This window comes from Heterodontus francisci, chromosome 29, assembly GCF_036365525.1.
Source record: "Heterodontus francisci isolate sHetFra1 chromosome 29, sHetFra1.hap1, whole genome shotgun sequence".
Classification (NCBI taxonomy): domain Eukaryota; kingdom Metazoa; phylum Chordata; class Chondrichthyes; order Heterodontiformes; family Heterodontidae; genus Heterodontus; species Heterodontus francisci.
Window position 1 is genome coordinate 12,452,763 of NC_090399.1, and position 19,397 is coordinate 12,472,159.

At 43.6% G+C, this 19,397-nt stretch overlaps 1 protein-coding gene across 1 annotated transcript in view; it reads left to right on the plus strand.

Annotated features, from left to right (window-relative positions):
* LOC137346124 (zinc-binding protein A33-like) overlaps window positions 1-18,671 on the plus strand; it is a 35,230-nt gene extending 16,559 nt beyond the window's left edge. The window contains exons 2-6 of the mRNA XM_068009436.1: window positions 6,783-6,878; window positions 8,149-8,382; window positions 9,267-9,307; window positions 9,386-9,501; window positions 17,897-18,671. Coding sequence (XP_067865537.1) covers window positions 6,783-6,878; window positions 8,149-8,382; window positions 9,267-9,307; window positions 9,386-9,501; window positions 17,897-18,453 — 1,044 coding nt within the window. The 3' untranslated portion in view covers window positions 18,454-18,671. The remainder of the gene's footprint in view (window positions 1-6,782; window positions 6,879-8,148; window positions 8,383-9,266; window positions 9,308-9,385; window positions 9,502-17,896) is intronic.
* The last annotated feature ends 726 nt before the right edge of the window (window positions 18,672-19,397 follow it).

Below are 19,397 nucleotides of genomic sequence, written 5' to 3' on the forward strand. Positions count from 1 at the left end.
AATTGTCCGCCAGGCACATAGTAGTTCTTTTTTAGGAGATCATATAAAGGGGCTGCCTTTAAGGCAAATCCATCAATATGGTTCCTGCAATACCCAACGAGGCCCCAAAATGATCTCAGAGCCTGAATATCTTGCGGTAGGGGGAGTCTGAGGATTGTCTGTACTCGCATCTGCTCTATCTCATGCTTTCCGTGTGTTATCACTATTCCCAAATAGGAAACCTTTTCCTTCATTATCTGTGCCTTTTTAGGGTTAACTTTCACTCCGACCTTCCAGAGGAGTCGAAGGAGCTCCTCCTTACTCTGTGCCAACCGCTCATGGAATATCGATGGACTATTATGAAATCCCTGGGGGAGACACGTCCTGGTGTACTGCTGTCTGTGGAACGTAAAAGCAAATTTATATTGGCACTCTTGTGCCAGCGGTATGGACCAGAACCCATTGCTAATGTCCAACACAGTAAACCACTTAGGCTGCTTGTGTTGTTTTGTTTTTTTTGTTTTCTAAAACTTTCCTCTTAAATGTCAGATAAATTTCCCTTTGAGTGCTTTAATAACCACTCATATCAATTACATTTTGTTTACTGATTCCCATTTCTTATGCCCAGGCTTGGTGGTATTGCATTTTTTTTTACATTAAAGACAGAAGTGCTTGCAACTATCTCTCCTTCTCAAGCATTTTGTCCCATTGATAAAGACGCTGTGGCACGTGTTGTCTGCAGTTAAGTTCTTAAATTCTTCAAGCTGCTGGATCTCTTGCTGTGGCCTCAGTTCTCATGTGACCTTGGAACCTACTGCCACCTGCTTAAAAAACACACAAAGAATCCACTGTGGCTCTGCCCCTGAGCCCAATGGGTTAATTTGTCCAATTATATCTGTCAATTTAAAATTTAATAATGTCCTATATATATAAATTTTACTCTCAGCAATGCAAAAATTGTGTGGTGGATTGAATGGAAAAACAATAGCTGCAGCAGAGTTAATTTCTTTGTTTGTCTCCAAGGGGGCGGAGCAAAGCCTTCTCAGCTGCGTCACTTTACGTAACCTTTTTTTTCTGATCGAAAAGAACTACACTCTATTTTAAACTGTTTTTGTTATCCTTAGGGGTTGAAAACAACAAAATTATTAGTAACATTATCAACTTCAAAGGAAAGCATCTCCATCAGGAAAGGCAGCATTTTAGGTTAAACTCCAATTGTTTCCAAACTTTAGCATCTTTTGTGAGAGGTTTCTAATCCAAGGATTTTTTTTTTATACAACAAAGATGATTCCAAATTCCAATTCATGGCAATAAACATTTAAAAATCGAAAAACAATGTTATATGAGCGAGCCTAATGTCCGGAGTTAAAGACTCCCCCAAAACTTGACATATTAAACTTGAAAGTTCATTGTGGTCACAAATGAAATTTACAGTTTTTTCAACTTATCAGGTCAGTTAACCTTAATAGTATAAACTTAACTCAGACTTATTAACTACACAGAACAGAACAGCACATGCTTTTTTTAAAGATAGTTAAGTTTCTTGTTCTTCCTTCAGATGCCTTTTCAAATGACTGTAATAAAACCAAAAACTAAAGAAAAAGTTATTTAACATTCTTAAAACAAAAGATTTAACACCAGCTTGTTAAACAAACTTTAAACAGACAGAATCTTCCCCATATCTCCTTTGTTTATCCTTCTCTCCCTTAAACCAATATTCAATCCCTGACATTTGCTACTTAAAACAGTCAGTGAACCATGTCTTTAATTTAAACTGCAAAAAAAAAGCAGATTTTAAACTGGAACTGCAATTAAAACAGTGTTCTGAGCTTCAAATTGGATTTCTGCCAGACATCTTCAGAAGCTTATCTCTGAGAAAACTGTTCATTGCCTTTCCACAGTTGCAAAACCAACTTTTTAAATAAAAATAAAGCTTTAACTTAAAATATAATTCAATTTTATACCCCACATCTGTGTGCACAATCTTAAATTGAACTAAACACTCAACAATCACTTTTCACACTCATTCAATTCCAAACAACTTAGAAAATTGATTCCTGTAATGGGTTATGAATTCAAAGTACCCAAATCTGTATCAAATTCCCTGGCCCGATGCCAAGGAACATACACAGGTTCAACTAGTTCACAACCCAAACATAACTCAAGATTCCCACAAAATATACACGTGTAAAATGAAATCGAACAGTTAACAGACTCATGCTTTCATCATTAAGCCCAGACAACAAAGAGTTAGCGACTGTCAGTTCTACAGAACACAAGCTGCACATCCCAAGGACATTCATTTCATTTGTGGAAGCTCCCAAAATTCACACATTCAAATCAAAAAACACAGTTAACTTGTTTTTACTCACTTGAAATTTCACTATAACAAAGTCTTTTTATGTCACTCTGCTATAAACTTAGTCATGAAACCCTCTGCCCCCCCCCACAGTTATTAATGGGCCATAGGTAAGGCCAGGGTGGGGGCTGAAGGCTCGATTGGGGGTTCGGGGGTGATCATCCCAAGGACTGTAACCATCACCATGGTACTTACTGGGCCTATCCGCCAAGTCGGCCCGATTAAAGTCGTCATTGTCATCATCCTCCCTATCCGCAAACGCGCATATTATACCCCTTTGCTCCAAGAGTTGAGACTGTAGTTTACGTATCTCCTGCTGACATTGTGTATGATCTGCCGACTAGTACACCCGCTCCTTCTGTGAGCGGTGCAGAACCGTCAATGCGGTCTGTCAGTCAGAGCATTTCTGTTCCGCTCTTGTGAGCTGTTCCTTCTCCTTGTCCACTTCCCTCTCAGCCTTATTACAACTGTACTCAGCCTTTTCAGCCTGAGACTGGAATTGACTTAAATGCACCACCTGTGCTGCACTAACTGTTTTTGCCTTCAGGGCCCTATCACGCCACTCATTCTTTTCTTTTTCTAACTTCTGCAACTCCTGCTTCAGTCTTTCATTCTCCCTTTCCTTTTCATCTAATTCCCTCATACAAGACGCTATAGCAGTGGCTTTCACTAACTGAGGTGCCTGTTTAGCTTGGTGAGTAAGTGCATCCTCCCAATACTGTACCCCAACGGACCCCGTGTACTGTTTAACTGCAAACTCTATCCACAAGGGCCACTTGCCCTTCAAATATTTCCGGAGTTCCAACTCCCACTCTGGCCTGGCCAGGGCCACAATTACTCAACCGTTGTCCTGTTTTGTCTACTCAATTATTCAACCGTTCACCAATCTGATCCTTCAAAACCCATAACTTTGTTTTTTCAATTAGTTCGAACTCGGTGAGACTATTCAAAATAACTTGAAATAGCACTACAACCGAGTCCCTGTTCGGGCACCAATTATGTTGTGCCCAATCTGCACTTACTCTTAAATAATCCACGGAAGCTGATTGGTGAAAGGTATATCAATATTTTATTCACACACTAAATCATCAAAGTACAAGCTCTCACTACTTGTACAGTATACTACCCATCAAGGCACAAGGTGATCAGTCTCGGACTTGCGGCTGCTCTTCTGTCCTCTGAACCCTTGCCTCAGGGTATCTTCTCGAATGTTCTTCCCTGGGGTTCTCATGCCTTCCCCAGTTTCAGTCAGGGGTTAAATCATGTTTCCAAGACCCTCCCCACTTACTTATTCAGAGGTGTCTGGTATAATGACAAAATGATAATTCCTTATTTGGCTCAGTGAGAACCTGGTTCATTTCTTTACCGTTTCCCATTGTCTACTGTGAGTCTAATCGTATCTTGTGTTCCTAGCGACTCCTTTATCTGGTACGTGCAAGGACACTGAGTCTGCCAGCATCTTTGCTGTTCCCCTTTCTACCCAATCCCCCTATGTTTTGACACACTGTAATTATGTGTAACTAGCCCTTTGTTTCAACTAAGTTCAACTATGTTTTTACTGTATGTGTTTTTACTGGGTATACAAGACCCTCTAGTACTACCTCTCTCATTATGCTAATCATATTACATTCTATCTGCCAGGTTTTTGCCCCCTCACTCAACCTATCTATATCGGTCTGCAAGCTCCTTATGTCCTCGTTACAACATACTTTCCTACCTATCTTTGTGTCATCTGCAAATTTAGCTACCATGCCATCGCTCCCATGGTCTAAGTCATTGATATAAATTGTAAAAAGTTGAGGCCCCAGCACAGACCCCTGTGGGACTCCACTCGTCACATCCTGCCAATCAGAAAAGGACCCATTTATACATACTCTCTGTTTTCTGCCAGCCAGCCAATCTCCTATCCATGCTAATATGTTACCTCCTACACCATGAACTCCTACTTTGCGCAATAACCTTTTACGCGGCACCTTATCAAATGCCTTCTGGAAATCCAAGGTCCAAGTGTTACTGATTAAAGTCCTGCTCGAGTCTGCAATTGAAACCCGACCCGAGCCTGACAGAACCACATCCGACCCGACCACCAGAATGAAGTTAATTATGTTAAAGAGGCTGTGCTCTACCTTGGATGGAATCGCTCTCTGCAGACTAGTGCGGAGTCCGGATGCATGTTTCCCGCCTTGACGTCCTGGCTATCACTGTGTCCGACCCGGCCTGACCCAACCCAAGCCTGAATGCCAGACCTGGAAGAGCGACCCGACCCGACCCGAACCCGACACATGTCGTTGGGTCGGGTCGGGGTCGGGTCGGGGTCAGGGTCGCGTCGGGTAGCCATGCTCTATTACTGTTGGTGTGGATATGTGGTTGGAAGCTAATTTCAGGGTCAACTGTGACACCAAGGTTGTGAACAGCCTGGTTCAACTTAGATAGTTCGCAGGGAGAGGGATGGAGTTGATGGCTAGGGTTTCTGTCGGGGACTGAAGATGATGACTTCGCAATATTCCCAATCTTCTTCCCAATATTTCACTGGATGAGATGATACTAGATGTCGGACAAGCAATCTAATAATTTAGAGACAGTAGAGGGATTGAGAGAGGTAGAGCTGGGTGTCATCAGTGTGCATGTGAAAACTGATGCTTTGTTTTCGTATGTTGTTGCTGAGGGGCAGCATGTAGTTGAGAAGTAAGAGTGGCCAAGGATAGATCCTTTGGGGACACCAGAGGTAATGGTGTGGGAGTGGGCAGAGAAGCCATAGCAGGTGATTCGCTGGCTAAAATTAGATAGCTAAGAATGGAACCAGGTGAGTGGTTCATCCATCTAGCTAGATGACAGTGTGAAGCATTGGAGGAGGACGGTGTGGTCAATTAGTGTCAAAGGCTGCAGACAGGCTGAGAAGGAAAAGGCGGGATAGTTTACAATTGTCACAGTGACATTGCATGTCATTTGCAACTTTGATAAATGGTAGGAGCGGAAACCTGACTGGAGGAACTCAAAGATGGAGTTCTGGGAAAGGGAGGCATGAATTTGGGAGGAGAAAACACATCCAAGGACTTTGGAGAGAAAAAGGAGGTTGGAGATGGGGCAGTGCTTTGCAAGAAAAGAAGAGTCTAGGCTTGGGGTTTTGGAGAAAAGGAGTGACGTTGGCAGATTTGAAAGAGAGGGGAGCAATATCAGTTAACATGAGAGCTAGGAAGAGAAGTTGGGTGGTCAGCAGTTTCATAAGAATAGGGTCGAGGGAGCAGGAGGTGGATCTCATGGATTAGGTGAACTCGGAGAGGGCATGAGGGGAGATAGGAGAGAAACTGGGAAACTGCAAGAAGTTGAGAAGAAATTCTTTCGCGGAGAAAGCAGAGAAAAGATTTTCTCTGATCACTGTGTATTGGTGACATCCTTGAGTACAATTGGGCCCACTTTAATGGGACCAGTAGGGATTGACACTGGGAACTCCAGGGTTACTGGACCTACGTTTCCCATTTTAGGACGGTACCACTAATAACACAATCTGGCCCAAGGCCCAATCAAACTGAAAGAAAAGTAATGTAAAACTAAATCACTATTCCGTTATTGTGGTCAATTATACAGTTACTGTTCTGCAGATTTCCTCGTATCTCTTCGTATTAGATTTCCCAAGTGGGTCATTTGTAGCAAGAGTCATTTTCTAAAAGAGATAGAGACCAAAAACTAAGTTGTCGTTATGCTGACAAGATGAGTAACACATAGCAAACAGACCAAATCTGTTCCAGAGAATGTGGTGACTATTATAATGGCTGCTTTTGATCCTATACAATATCCAACATACTCAGCTCCTGACCTCATTACAGCCTGGGTTCAAACATGGACAAAAGAGCTGAACTCCAGAGGTGAGGAGAGATTGACTGCCCTTGACATCAAGGCAGCATTTGACCAAATATGGCAGAAAGGAGCCCGAGCAAAACTGGAGTCAATGGGAATCAGGGGAAAAACTCTCCGCTGGTTGGAGTCATACCCAGCGCAAAGGAAGATGGTTGTGGTTGTTGGAGGTCAATCATCTCAGCTCCAGGACATCACTGCAGGAGTTCCTCAGGGTAGTGTCCTAGGCCCAACCATCTTCAGCTGCTTCATTAATGACCTTCCTTCAATCATAAGGTCAGAAGTGGGGATGTTTGCTGATGATTGCACAATGTTCAGCACCATTTGCAACTCCTCAGATACTGAAGCAGCCCGTGTAGAAATGCAGCAAGACTTGGACAATATCCAGGCTCGGGCTGATAAGTGGCAAGGAAAATGCGCGCCACACAAGTGCCATATAAATATACGAATGAGGAGCCACTCGGCCCTTCAAGCCTGCTCCGCCATTCAATAAGCTCATGGCTGAACTGATTACTCCCCATTTCCACCTACCCCCGATAACTTTTCACCGCCTTGCTTAATGATCAATAATTAATGAACACATTCTCTGTAGGAACTGCTGAAAACTTTACTGAAACCCTTCCAGAACAAGAAGGAGGAATGCAGAACCTCAAAAAGGAACTACGAAAGAACGTTAACCCGCATTCAGGTACGTTTTAATATTATTTATTGAATATTCTTTACATATCAGGCTTTAAATTCTTGTTAAAATATCTAGCCCCCTTTAACAAAGCCAAACCTTAGCAAAAACAAACTGAGCCTGAGCTACTTATGTCAAAGGGTCATAAATATGAAATAGTCACTAATATATTCAGTAGGGAATTCAGAAGAAATTTCTTTTCTCAGAGAGTGATGAGAATGTGGAAACCACTCACACTGGGAGAAGTTGAAGTGAATAGTACTGATAAGCATGAGGGAGAAAGGAATAGAAAGTTATGTTGACAAAGTGACATAAAATAGAGTGGGAGGACTGTCGTGTGGAGTATAAGTACTGGCATGGAGCTGTTGGGCTTCACAGGAAGCAGCTGCTTAAGACTGCCTGAGACTCTACCCAGGCTAAACATTTACCATTGCTCAGTAGGTAACACCCACCTCACAGTCAGAAGGTCATGGGAACAATTCCCACTCCACAGACCTGAGCACAAAATCTAGTTCCCAGTGAGGGAGTCCCCAGTGAGGGAGTTCTGCACTGTCAGAGGTGCTGTCTTTCAGATGAGAAGTTAATTTGAGGTCTTACCTGTCTGCTCTGGTGCTTGTAAAAGATCCCATGGCATTATTTCGAAGCAGAGCAGGAGAGTTATCCCCGGTGTCCAAGAAATACTTATCCTTCAATCAGCATCAGAAAAACAGATCATCCGGGTCATTATCACAATGCTGTTTGTGGGAGCTTGCTGTGCACAAATTGGCAGTCGTGTTTCTTATATCATAACATTAACTGCACTTTAAAAATACTTTATACTTTTGGGATGTCCTGAAGCCATGAAAGGTCTAGTATAAATGCAAGCTCTTTAACTGAAGTGCAGATAGGTTTGAAAGAGTGCCCAGTAAGCCTCAGAGAGTCCCTCCCTTACTGAGAACTTGTAACGTCTGGTTTAAGGCTCCACCTGTTGCAATATCAAAGACAATGGCTCGAGACTGGTCCCTTTATTGGAGTCTCTCTGCACGAATCTCTGGCCGGAGACCATTCCCTGATTCCAGATGGTTTTGCAGCTTTAAGGTCAGAAACTGCTTGCCAGTGATGCTGAAGATGCAGTCTGAGTGCGCTTTTATATTTCATTCCAATAATTTATTCTACATTTAGGAAAACATTATCCTCAGACATACTTACTTCATGAACTGGGACTTGAAACTCGGGTAAAAATTCTCTGAGAACATTACAAATTATTAATCTTGTCATTTGAATCTTGCCCCTCCCACAGGTACGAACGAACAAGGCGGAGCAGAAAGTTAAGGAAAAATTTGAGGAACTTCACCAGTTTCTCCGCAAGGAAGAGAAAATTGCTTTGCAAAAACTGAAACAAGAAACGAAGAGAAAGAGTCAGGTGATGAAGGGAAAAATCGAGAAGATAACTGAAGAAATGGCATCACTTTCAGCCACCATTCAGGAGATTCAGCAACAACTGAGTGAAGAGGATGATATCCTATTTCTCCGGGTAGGTACTTACCCAATTAGTGGTTTCCTTTCCTGCTTTTTCCCATTCTCATTAAGTATCCCTTGAATTAGTAAAAACAACAGAACCTGCATGTGTCAACTGTGGCTCAGTCAACAGCACTCATGTCTCTGGATCAGAAGATCACAGATTTAAGTCCCACTCCAGAAACCTGAGCACGTAATCCAGGTTCATACTCCAGTAAAGTACTCAAGGAGTGCTGCACTGTTAAAGGTGCTACCTTTCAGGTGAGACATCAAAGCAAGCCCCACTCAGGTGGATGTAAGAGATCCCTCGGCCCTATTTGAGGAAGTGCTAGCAGGGCAAACTAGGCATGTGACAGTGTGCACATCAGGACTGGCTGCTCTGTGGTTGTGCCACCCCACAGTTGACTAAGCAGCTGATGTCCCCTCTTTTGGCTTAGACGTGATGAATGGTCACCAGGCTGAGATTACCAGAGGGTTCCTGACTGTCTGTGGAACTGTGTCCCAGTGAGGAATCAATGACTTTGGGAGGAAAGAAGTGAAAATTAGTAAGGAAAGATCTGTTACTATTTCCATGGAAATAAGGAACACACACTGTCCATCTTAAACAGATTATTTTACAGGGAATATCTGAAAGTATAAAGAAATGCCAATAGATTTTTTTACATTTGGATATTTTATACTGGATTGTTAGCCATTGAGCTGCATTACAAAATAACACCATCCTTTTTCAGTAGTATTGAATCACAATAAATGCACACTCAGGATCAAGGAGTGGTTTTGCTGTCCAAAATCAGAAAATACTGCTTTTGTCTGAAATTTACTCGAGAGCAATTGCATTTTGTTTGGTGCTGAAAGTTCTGAAAAACAAGGAGAGTAATTACTGTGTTTTCCTTCTTTCAGAAATTTCCAGAAATGGAGAAGAGTTACAGGTTAAACTCCAGGTCAGTCTTTTTTCTTTTGTAATTTGTTCATAATTCCAGCAAAAACTGGTATCATCTGCCACTGATCTCTTCTTACAGAGCTAAAAGGACCTTCCCAGCTGCAGTGAGGGCTTGTCCTATTGTAAATGTAGAGAAATGCATTGGATCTCTCCAGTACACAGTCTGGAAGAAGATGTTGACGGTGATTAACACGGGTGAGTGACACGGGTTCTGTGTTTTATTCCTGGCATCATCCGTTGGACTGATCTCTCCAGGAACAGAAGACAATATTCCAATTGTGCAATTCACCAATTCTCTTCCAAAAGTATAATTGTGTCTCTTTAACTAGGTTCCCTGGAAGAATCTATCAGCCTCAAATATGTTCTGATGTGGAATGCAGTTCAGGTGGTGAAAGCAGATTCAGTAGTAGCTTTCAAAAGGGAATTAGATATATACTTGAGAAGGAAAAGGTGTAGGGCTATGGTGAAGAGCGGGCGAGTGGGACTAATTGATAGCTTTCAGAGAGCCAGCACAGGCACAATGGGTCAAATGGCCTCCTTCTGTTCTGTATCATTGTATGATTCTAAAACACTTGTTGGCCACAACAAATAGAACCATAGTATAAAAGAAAAATACTGCGGATGCTGGAAATATGAAATAAAAACAAGAAATGCTGGAAATACTCAGCCGGTCTGGCAGCATCTGTGGAGAGAGAAGCAGAGTTAACGTTTCGGGTCAGTGACCCTTCTTCGGTCCCGAAACGTTAACTCTGCTTCTCTCTCCACAGATGCTGCCAGACCTGCTGAGTATTTCCAGCATTTCTTGTTTTTATTATAAATGGAACCATGGAACAGTTTCAGCTCAGAAGGAGGCCGTTCATCCCATCATGTCCCTGCTAGCTCTCTGCAAGAGCAACTCAACTCGTCCCACTCCCCTGCCTTTTCCCACAGGCCCTGCAATTTTTTTCTCTTCAGATAATTATCCAACTCTCCAACTGAATCATCAAACAAAGCCATGTGGATGGAGCTCAGAAATAAAAAAAGGGTCAGCCAAACTACTGGGAGTGTGCTATAGATCACCAAATAGTGAGAGGGAGATAGAAGAACAAATATGTAGGCAAATTTCTGAGCACAAAAACTATAGGGCAATAATAGTTGGGGATTTCAACTACCCCTATATCAAGTGGGATACAAACAGTGTGAAGGGCACAGAGGGGACAAATTCTTGAACTGTGTTCAAGAGAACTTTTTTAACCAGCACGTAACAAGCCCAATGAGAGGGGGCACAATTCTAGATTTAGTCTTCGGTCATGAATCTGGGCAAGTGGATGAAGTAACAGTGGGAGACCATTTTGGAGTTAGTGACCATAATACAGTTAGTTTTAGCATAATCGTGGAAAACGACAAAGATAAAACAGGAGTAAAGGCTCTAAATTGGGGGAAGACAAATTTTACGAAACTGAGAGGCGATCTGGCAAATGTGGACTGGTTACAGCTACTTGAAGGAAAATCAGTGGCAAAGCTGTGGGAGGCATGTCCCCACAAAGATAAAGGGTGGTACTGCCAAATCTAGAGCCCCCTGGTTATCTAGAAGCCTACAGGGTAAGTTAAAGCAGAAAAAGAAAACTTATGACGATCACACAAATCTTAATACTTTAGAAAGCCTGGAGGAATATAGAAAGTGCAGGAGTAAAGTAAAAAAGGAAATTAGAAAAGCAAAGAGAGGGCATGAAAAATTATTGGCGGGTAAAATCAAGGAAAACGCGAAGATGTTTTACCAGTACATTAACAGCAAGAGGATAACTAAGGAAAGGGTAGGGCCTATCAGAGACGTACAAGGGTTCTTAGGAGAGGGTTGATGCAGACATTGTAGTTAAAGAGGAAGAGTGTGAAATATTAGCTACGATAAACATAATGAGAGAGAAAGTACTAGAGGGTCTGGCATCCTTGAGAGTGGATAAATGGCCAGGGCCAGATGGATTGCATCCCAGATTGTTAAAGGAAACCAGGGAGGAAATAGCAGAGGTTCATCTTCAAATCTTCACTAGATACAGGAGGTACCTGACGATTGGAGGTCTGCGAATGTTGTACCATTGTTTAAAAAGGGTGCGAGGGATAGGCCAAATAATTATAGGCCTGTCTGACCTCAGTGATGGGTAAATTGTTAGAATCAATTCTGAGGGACAGGATAAACCGCCACTGAGAAATCAGGGATAGTCAGTATGGATTTGTTAAGGGAAGGTCATGTCTTACTAACTTAATTGAGCTTTTTGAGGAAGTAACGAGGAGATTGATGATAATAGTGCAGTGGATGTGGTCTACATGGATTTCAGTAAGGCATTTGACAGGAACAAGCATGGCAGACTGGTCAGTAAAATGAAAGCCCATGGGATACGGGGGAATGTGGCAGGATGAATCCAGAATTGGCTCAGGGACAGGAAACAAGGGGTAGTAGTCGATGGATGTTTTTGCGAATGGAAAGGCGTTCCACAGAGCTCAGTGCTGGATCCCTTTTTGTTTGTGATGTATTTTAATGATTTGGACTTAAATTTGCTGATGACACAAAAATAGATGTCGTTGAGAGTGAAGAGGATTGCTGTTGACTCCAGAAAGACATCAATGGTTTGGTTGAATAGGCGGAAAAGTGGCAAATGGAATTCAATCCAGAGAAGTGTGAGGTAATGCATTTGGGGAGGGAAAATAAAGCGAGGGAATACACATTAAATAGGAGGATATTGAGAAGAAGAAGAAGTGAGAGACCTTGGAGTGCATGTCCACAGGTCTATAGAATACAAAAGCAGGGATGTAATGCTGGAACTGTATAAAACGCTGGTTAGGTCACAGCTGGAGTATTGCGTACAGTTCTGGTCACCGCATTGCAGGAAGGACATAATTACTCTGGAGAAAGTACAGAGGAGATTTACAAGAATGTTACCGGGGCTCAAAAGTTGCAGCTATGAGGAAAGATTGGGTAGGCTCGGGTTGTTTTCCCTAGAACAGAGGAGGTTGAGGGGTGACTTAATTGAGGTGTACAAGATTATGAGAGGCCTAGATAGAGCAGACAGGAAGGACCTGTTTCCCTTAGCGGAGAGGTCAATTACCGGGGGCACAGATTTAAGGTGATTAGTACAAGAATTAGAAGGGACATGAGGAAAAACCTTTTCACCCAGAGGGTGGTGGGTGTCTGGAATTCACTGCCAGGAATGCTGGTGGAGGCAGAAACCCTTAATTCTTTTAAAAGGTACCTGGACATGCACCTGAAATTCTGTAACCGGCAAGGCTATGGATCAGGTGCTGGAAGGTGGGATTAGATAGCGGCTAGTTTGTTCGGCCGGCATGGATATGACGGGCTGAATGGCCTCCTTCTTTGCCGTCATTTTTCTATGGTTCTATGGCTCTTTTGAAGGCCACAATTGAATCTGCCTCCACCACAATCTCAGGCAGTGCATTCCCGGTCCAAACCCCTCGCTGCATAAAAAGGTTTTTTTCATCTCACCATTGCTTCTTTAGCCAACCACCCTAAATCTGTATCCTCTGCTTCTTGACCATTCTGCCAATGGAAATAGTTTCTCCCTTTCTACGCTGTCCAGACCCCTCATGATTTTGAACACCTCCGTCAAATCTCCTCTTAATCTTCTTTCCCATGGAGAACAGTCCCAGCTTTACCAAACTATCCACGTCACTGAAGTTCCTCATCCCTGGAACCATTCTCGTGAATCTTTTCTGCACCCACTCTAAAATCTTCACATCCTTCCTGAAGTGTGGTGCCCAGAACTGGACGCAATACTCCAACTGAGGCCAAACCAGTGTTTTATAAAGGTTCATCATAACTTCCTTGCTTTTGTACTCTATTCCCCAAATTATAAAGCCCAGGATCGCCTATACTTTATTAACCGCTTTCTCAGCCTTTCCCGCCACCTTCAATAATTTGTGCGCATATACCCCTCGGTTCCTCAGCTCCTGCAACCCCCTTTCATAATTGTATCCTTTATTTTACATTGCTTCTCCTCATTCTTCCAACCAAAATGAATCACTTCACAATTGTCTGCATTAAATTTCATTCGCCCATTCCACCACTCTATGTCCTTTTTAAAGTTTATCATTATCCTCCTCACTATTCACAATATTTACAAGTTTTTGTCATCTGCAAATTTTGAAATTGTGCCCTGCACACCCAGACCTAGGTCATTAATATGGATCGAGAGAATTAGTGGCCCTAATACTGACTCCTGGGGAGCCCCACTATGTACCTTCCTCCAGTCTGAAAAAGAACTGTTTGCAACTACTCTTTGTTTTCTGCCACTCAGCCAACTTCATATCCATCCGCTATTGTCCCTTTTATTCCATTGGCTTTAACTTTGCTGATAAGCCTGTTATGTGGCACTTTATCAAATGTCTTGTGGAAGTCCATTTACGGCACATCAACGACTCTCTCTGTCACCTCATCAAAACACTGAATAGGAGCATAGGAGCAGGAGTAGGCCATTCAGCCCATTGAGCCTGCTCTGCCATTCAGTACAATCATGGCTGATCATCCACTTCAATGCCTTTTTCCCACACTATCCCCATATTCCTTTGTGTCCTTGGTATTTAGAAATATGTCAATCACTAGTTTAAACATACTCGATGACTGAGCTTCCACAGCCCTCTGCGGTAGAGAATTCCAAAGATTCACAACCCTCAGAGTCAAGAAATCTTTCCTCATCTCGGTCCTAAGTGGCTTCCCCCTTATTTTGAAATTGCATCCCCTGATTCTAGACTCTCTATCCAGGGGAAACATCTTAGCTGCATCTACCCTGTCTATCCCTTTAAATATTTTGAAGGTTTCAATGAAATCACCTTTCATTCTTTGAATACAAGCCCAGTTTCCCCAATCTCTCATCATGGGCTAGTCCCACCATCCCGGGAACAGGTCTGGTGAACCTTCGTTGTTCTCATTCTATGGCAATAATGTCTTTCCGAAGGTAAGGGGACCAAAACTGCACACAGTACTCCAGGTGCGGCCTAACCAAGGTTCTATACAATTGAAGTGAGACTTCACTACTCCTGTACTCAAATCCTCTTGCAATAAAGACTAATATACCATTAGCCTTACTAATTGCTTGCTGCAGCTGCATGCTAGCTTTCAGTGACTTATTGACGAGATCACCTGGGTCCCTTTGTACATCTACACTTTCTAATTTCGTACCATTTAAGAAATACTCTGCACATCTATTCCTCCTACCAAAATGGATAACCTCACATTTTTCTACATTATATTCCATCTGCCACATTCTTGCCCACTCACTAAGTCTGTCCAAATCCCCTTGAAGCTGCTTTGGATCTTGCTCACAATACACATTCTCACCTAGTTTTGTGTCATCTGTGAACTTGGAAATATTACATTTGGTCCCCACATCCAAATCATTGATATATATTGTGAACAACTGGGGCCCAAGTACTGATCCTTGCGGCACCCCACTAGTCACAGCCTGCCAACTCGAGAATGACCCGTTTATTCCCACTCTGTTTTCTGCCTGTTAACCAATCCTTAATCCATGCCAGTATATTCCCTCCTATGAAGTTAGTCAAACATGATTTGCCCTTAGTTAATCCACCTTTATTCAAGAAACTGTTAATTTTGTCCTGAATTATCGGGCTGAATTTTACAGATCCCCAGACATCGGGGGTCATAGTGGGAGGGGCCGGAAAATGCCTCCGGGAGGGGACAGCCATGCACCCAGACACCGAGAGGGACTGGCGTGATATTGCCAGTGGTCGTGAGGCCTCGTAGTGACCGCACCCCCGCCCCCCCACCGCTCAGTGATGGGACCCCCGTTTAACATGTTTAAATAAATTTAAACTAATGAATTAACAATACTTACATTCCCGCTGTCTGTCCTAGTCCGATCTTCCTGCTACTGGCCAGCACCCCCGCGCTTTTGGAACTCGTCTGAGGAACCGAGGCAGAACACTGGTGGGGAGGGGGCAGGGGGTAAGGTTCTTAGTGCGGGGGGCTGGGGAACGGGGGGGTAGTGGGGTTAAAATAATAAGGGTTGTGGTTTAAAGTTTATGTACTTTGGGTGGGGTGGGGGGGGGGGGGGGGGAAGGTGAGGTGGACAAGGTAAGTGTTTTGAAGGGGGGAGAGGACAAGTAATTGATTTGATGACAGCCGCCATTGTTTTTGCCCACCGCCGATTTTGGTGGCTGGAGTATAAATTTCAGTCCATTGTTTCTAAAAGCTTTCCAACCACTGAGGTTAAATTGATCGGCCTGCAGTTGCTGAGCTTATCTTTATACCCTTTTTTTGAACAAGGGTGCAACATTTGCAATTCTCCAGTCCCCTGGCACCAGCCCTGTATCTAAGGAGGTTTGAAGATTATGGCCAGTACCTCCGCAATTTCCATTCTAGCAGCTTAAAACTGGGCAGCATTAGGCGCTGTGGACCATCAGCAGCAGCAGAATTGTATTCCACTACAATCTGTAACCTCATGGCCCGGCATATCCCTCACTCTACCATTACCATCAAGCCGGGACAAACCCTCGTTCAAAGAGCGTTAAGGGAGCATGCCAGGAGCAGCACCTGGCATACCTAAAAATGAAGTGGCCAACCTGGTGAAGCTACAACACAGGACTACATGCATGCTAAACAGCATGCAACAGAGAGAGTAAAGTGATCCCACAACCAATGGATAAGATCAAAGCACTGCGGTTCTGCCACATCCAGTCATTAATGGCTCCACAAACACTCTCATCCTCATTGATGGGGGAGCCTAGCATGTCAATGCAACAGACAAGGCTGAAACATTTGCAACCATCTTCAGTCAGAGGTTCCGAGTGGATTATCTATCTCTGCTTCCTCATGAGATTCCCATCATCATAGATGCCAGTCTTCAGCCAATTCAATTCACTCCACATGATATCAAGAAATGGCTGAAGGCATTGGGTACAGCAAAGGCTATGGGCCTTGAAAACATCCCAGCTGTGGTACTGAAGACATGCTTTAAAACTAGCCGACCCTAGCCAAGCTTTTCTAGTACAGCTAAAATACTTGCATATATCCGACAATGTGGAAAATTGCCCAGGTATGTCCTGTTCACAAAAAGCAGGACAAATTCAATCCAGCCAATTACCGCCTACTGTCGACCAACAGAAAAGTGATAGAAGTGCCAACAAGAGGCACATACACAGCAAGAACCTGCTCACTGATGCTCAGTTTGGGTTCTGCCAGGGCCACTCGGCTCATGACCTCTTTACAGCCTTGGTCCAAACATGGACTAAAGATCTGAATTCAAGGGGTGAGGTGAGAGTGACCACTCTTGACATCAAAGCAGCATTTGACCAAGTGTGGCATCAGAGAGCCCTAGCAAAATTGAAGTCAATGTGAATCTGGGGAAAACTCTCCACTGGTTGAAGTTGTACCGAGCACAAGGGAAGATTGTTGTGCTTGTTGGAGGCCAATCATATTAGTTCCTCAGGGCCTCAGGCCCTATCTTCAACTGCTTCATCAATGACCTTTCCTCCATCATAAGGTCAGAAATGGGGATGTTTGCTGATGATTGTACAACATTCAGTACCATTTGCAATTCCTCAGATACTGAAGCAGTCTGTGTCCACATGCAGGAAGATCTGAACAACATTCAGGCTTGGGCTGATAAGTGGCAAGTAACATTCGCACCACACAAGTGTCACGTAATGACCATCTCCAACATGAATGTATCTAGCCATCTCCCCTTGGCATTCAATGGCATTACTATCGCTGAAGCCCCCACCAACAACATCCTGATCAACCATTGATCAGAAACTTAACTAGACCATCCATATAAATACTGGTCAGAGGCTGGGAATTTTGCGGCAAGTAGCTCACTCCTGAGTCCTCAAAGCCTGTCCATCACCTACAAGGCACAAGTCAGGAGTGTGATGGAATACTCTCCACTTGCCTGGATGGGTGCAGCTCCGACAACACTCAAGAAGCTTGACGCCATCCAGGAAAAAGTAATCCACTTGATAGGCACCCCATCAACCAACTGAAACATCCACTCCCTCCACCACTGACGCACAGTGGCAGCAGTGTGTACCATCTACAATTGCACTGCAGCAACTTGCCAAGCCTCCTTCAACAGCACCTTCCAAACTTTCGACCTTTACCACCTGGAAGGACAAGGGCAGCAGATGCATGGGAACACCACCACCTGCAAGTTCCCATCACAAGTCACACACCATCCTGACTTGGAATTATATTGCCGCTCCTTCACTGTCACAGGGTCAAAATCCTAAAACTCCCTTCCGAACAACACTGTGAGTTACCTACACCACATGGACTGCAATGGTTCACAAATGCGCTCACCATCATCCTCTCAAGGGTAATTAGAGATGGGCAACAAATATTGGCCCTGCCAGTGCTGCTCACATCCCTTGAATGAATAAAAAAAAGACAGAAGGGGAATCACAGGCTAATCACAGAAGGTCAGTGAAATCCAGTGAAGGTGATGATAACATTGCCTTGTTTCTGTCCATAATCCCATCATTAATATTAATACTATTTTTAACAATAGGTGAGCCAAGTGTTCATGTTGCCACTGTAAGTGTTGATGAATTATTTACAGACATTCTGTTTAAATCTATTTCCCAGCTCCAGTGACCTTGGACCCTTGTACAGCTCACCCTTATCTGCTGCTGTCTGAGGAGCTCACCAGCGTGAGTCACACCATGAAAAGGCAACAGCCGCTCTTGGACTTCCCAGAAAGATTCAATCCTTGTCTTTGTGTCCTGGGGCGGGAGGGATTCACATCCGGGAAACACTACTGGGAGGTGGTGGTGGGGGAGAAGACTGAGTGGGACGTGGGTCTGGCCAGAGAGTCTATCAACAGGAAAGAGGTCATTGACCTGAATCCAAATAATGGATGCTGGCTAATAGCACTGAGAAATGGAAATCAGTACAGAGCTGCTACCGAGAACTGGAAATACTTAGATCTCAGGGAGAAGCCAAGAAAGATTCGAATCTGCCTGGATTATGAGGAAGGGAAGGTGTCCTTTTATAATTCAGATAACATGTCCCATATCTTCACTTTCACTGATAGATTTCATGAGAAGCTTTATCCTTACTTCAGTCCAGGTCACAATGATGGGGGCAAAAATGCTGAACCACTGAAAATCTGTTCTCGGAAAGTCACAATTCAAGAGGACTAGAATTTTTTTAATCAAAAGGGAAATACTGCAGATGCTGGAAGTCTGAAATAAAAGTAGTTAATGCTGGAAATATTCAGCAGGTCAGGCAGCATCTGTGGAGAGAGAGAGAGAAACAGAATTAACATTTGACACATTACAGCCATTAAAGTTGTTTGACAACTTTAGACTTTTAACCCCTGCTCTTATTTTCTCTTGGACAGCAGATGCCTGTAATGGATGATGACTACACCAGAGCCACCAGGAGTTGTGGCGGGGAAGGGAGAAGGTGGGTTGGTGCTTGGGCTGGCGATCCCTATTGCTACACAGCCGGTGGGAGCATCCATACACCTGGGCTCCATCTACCTTTCTCTGCCATATTCGCAGGGAACCTACTCTTTGCCAGATTTTCCATGCTTCTCTCCCACTCTACTATCCTGCCATAACCGTGTACACTCCTCTGGACCCATTCTTTGCTTCTATAGTTGGCCCATTCTCACCTCATTTTGCCATGCCCCATCTGTTTTGTATCATTTAATCTCTCCTGCCTCCTCCTCTGTTACATCTCTGACATTTTCCAGTTCTGATGAAAGGTCATCAGCCTGAAACATGAACTGTTTCTGTCTCCACAGATGCTCCCTGATCCTGTTTAGCCTTTCCAGTATTTGATTTTATTTCAGGATTTTTTTGATCTGTGTGTTGACTGTAGTGTGCACTTTTTAGACAATGAATAGAAATGAACTGGATGAAGGGACAGCTCTGGGCACTGTTTGGTAATTTTAATGCTGATTCCATTCCCCCTCCTCTAAATAACCAATTTGCGGCAAAGTTCCAATGTCTTTCTGCAAATATCCCAGCAAAGCTCAACACCATCCAGAACAAGGAGCCCGCTTGATAGGCACCCCAAACACCACCTCAAACATTCACTGCCTCCATCACTGGTGCACACAGTGGCAGCATTATGTATT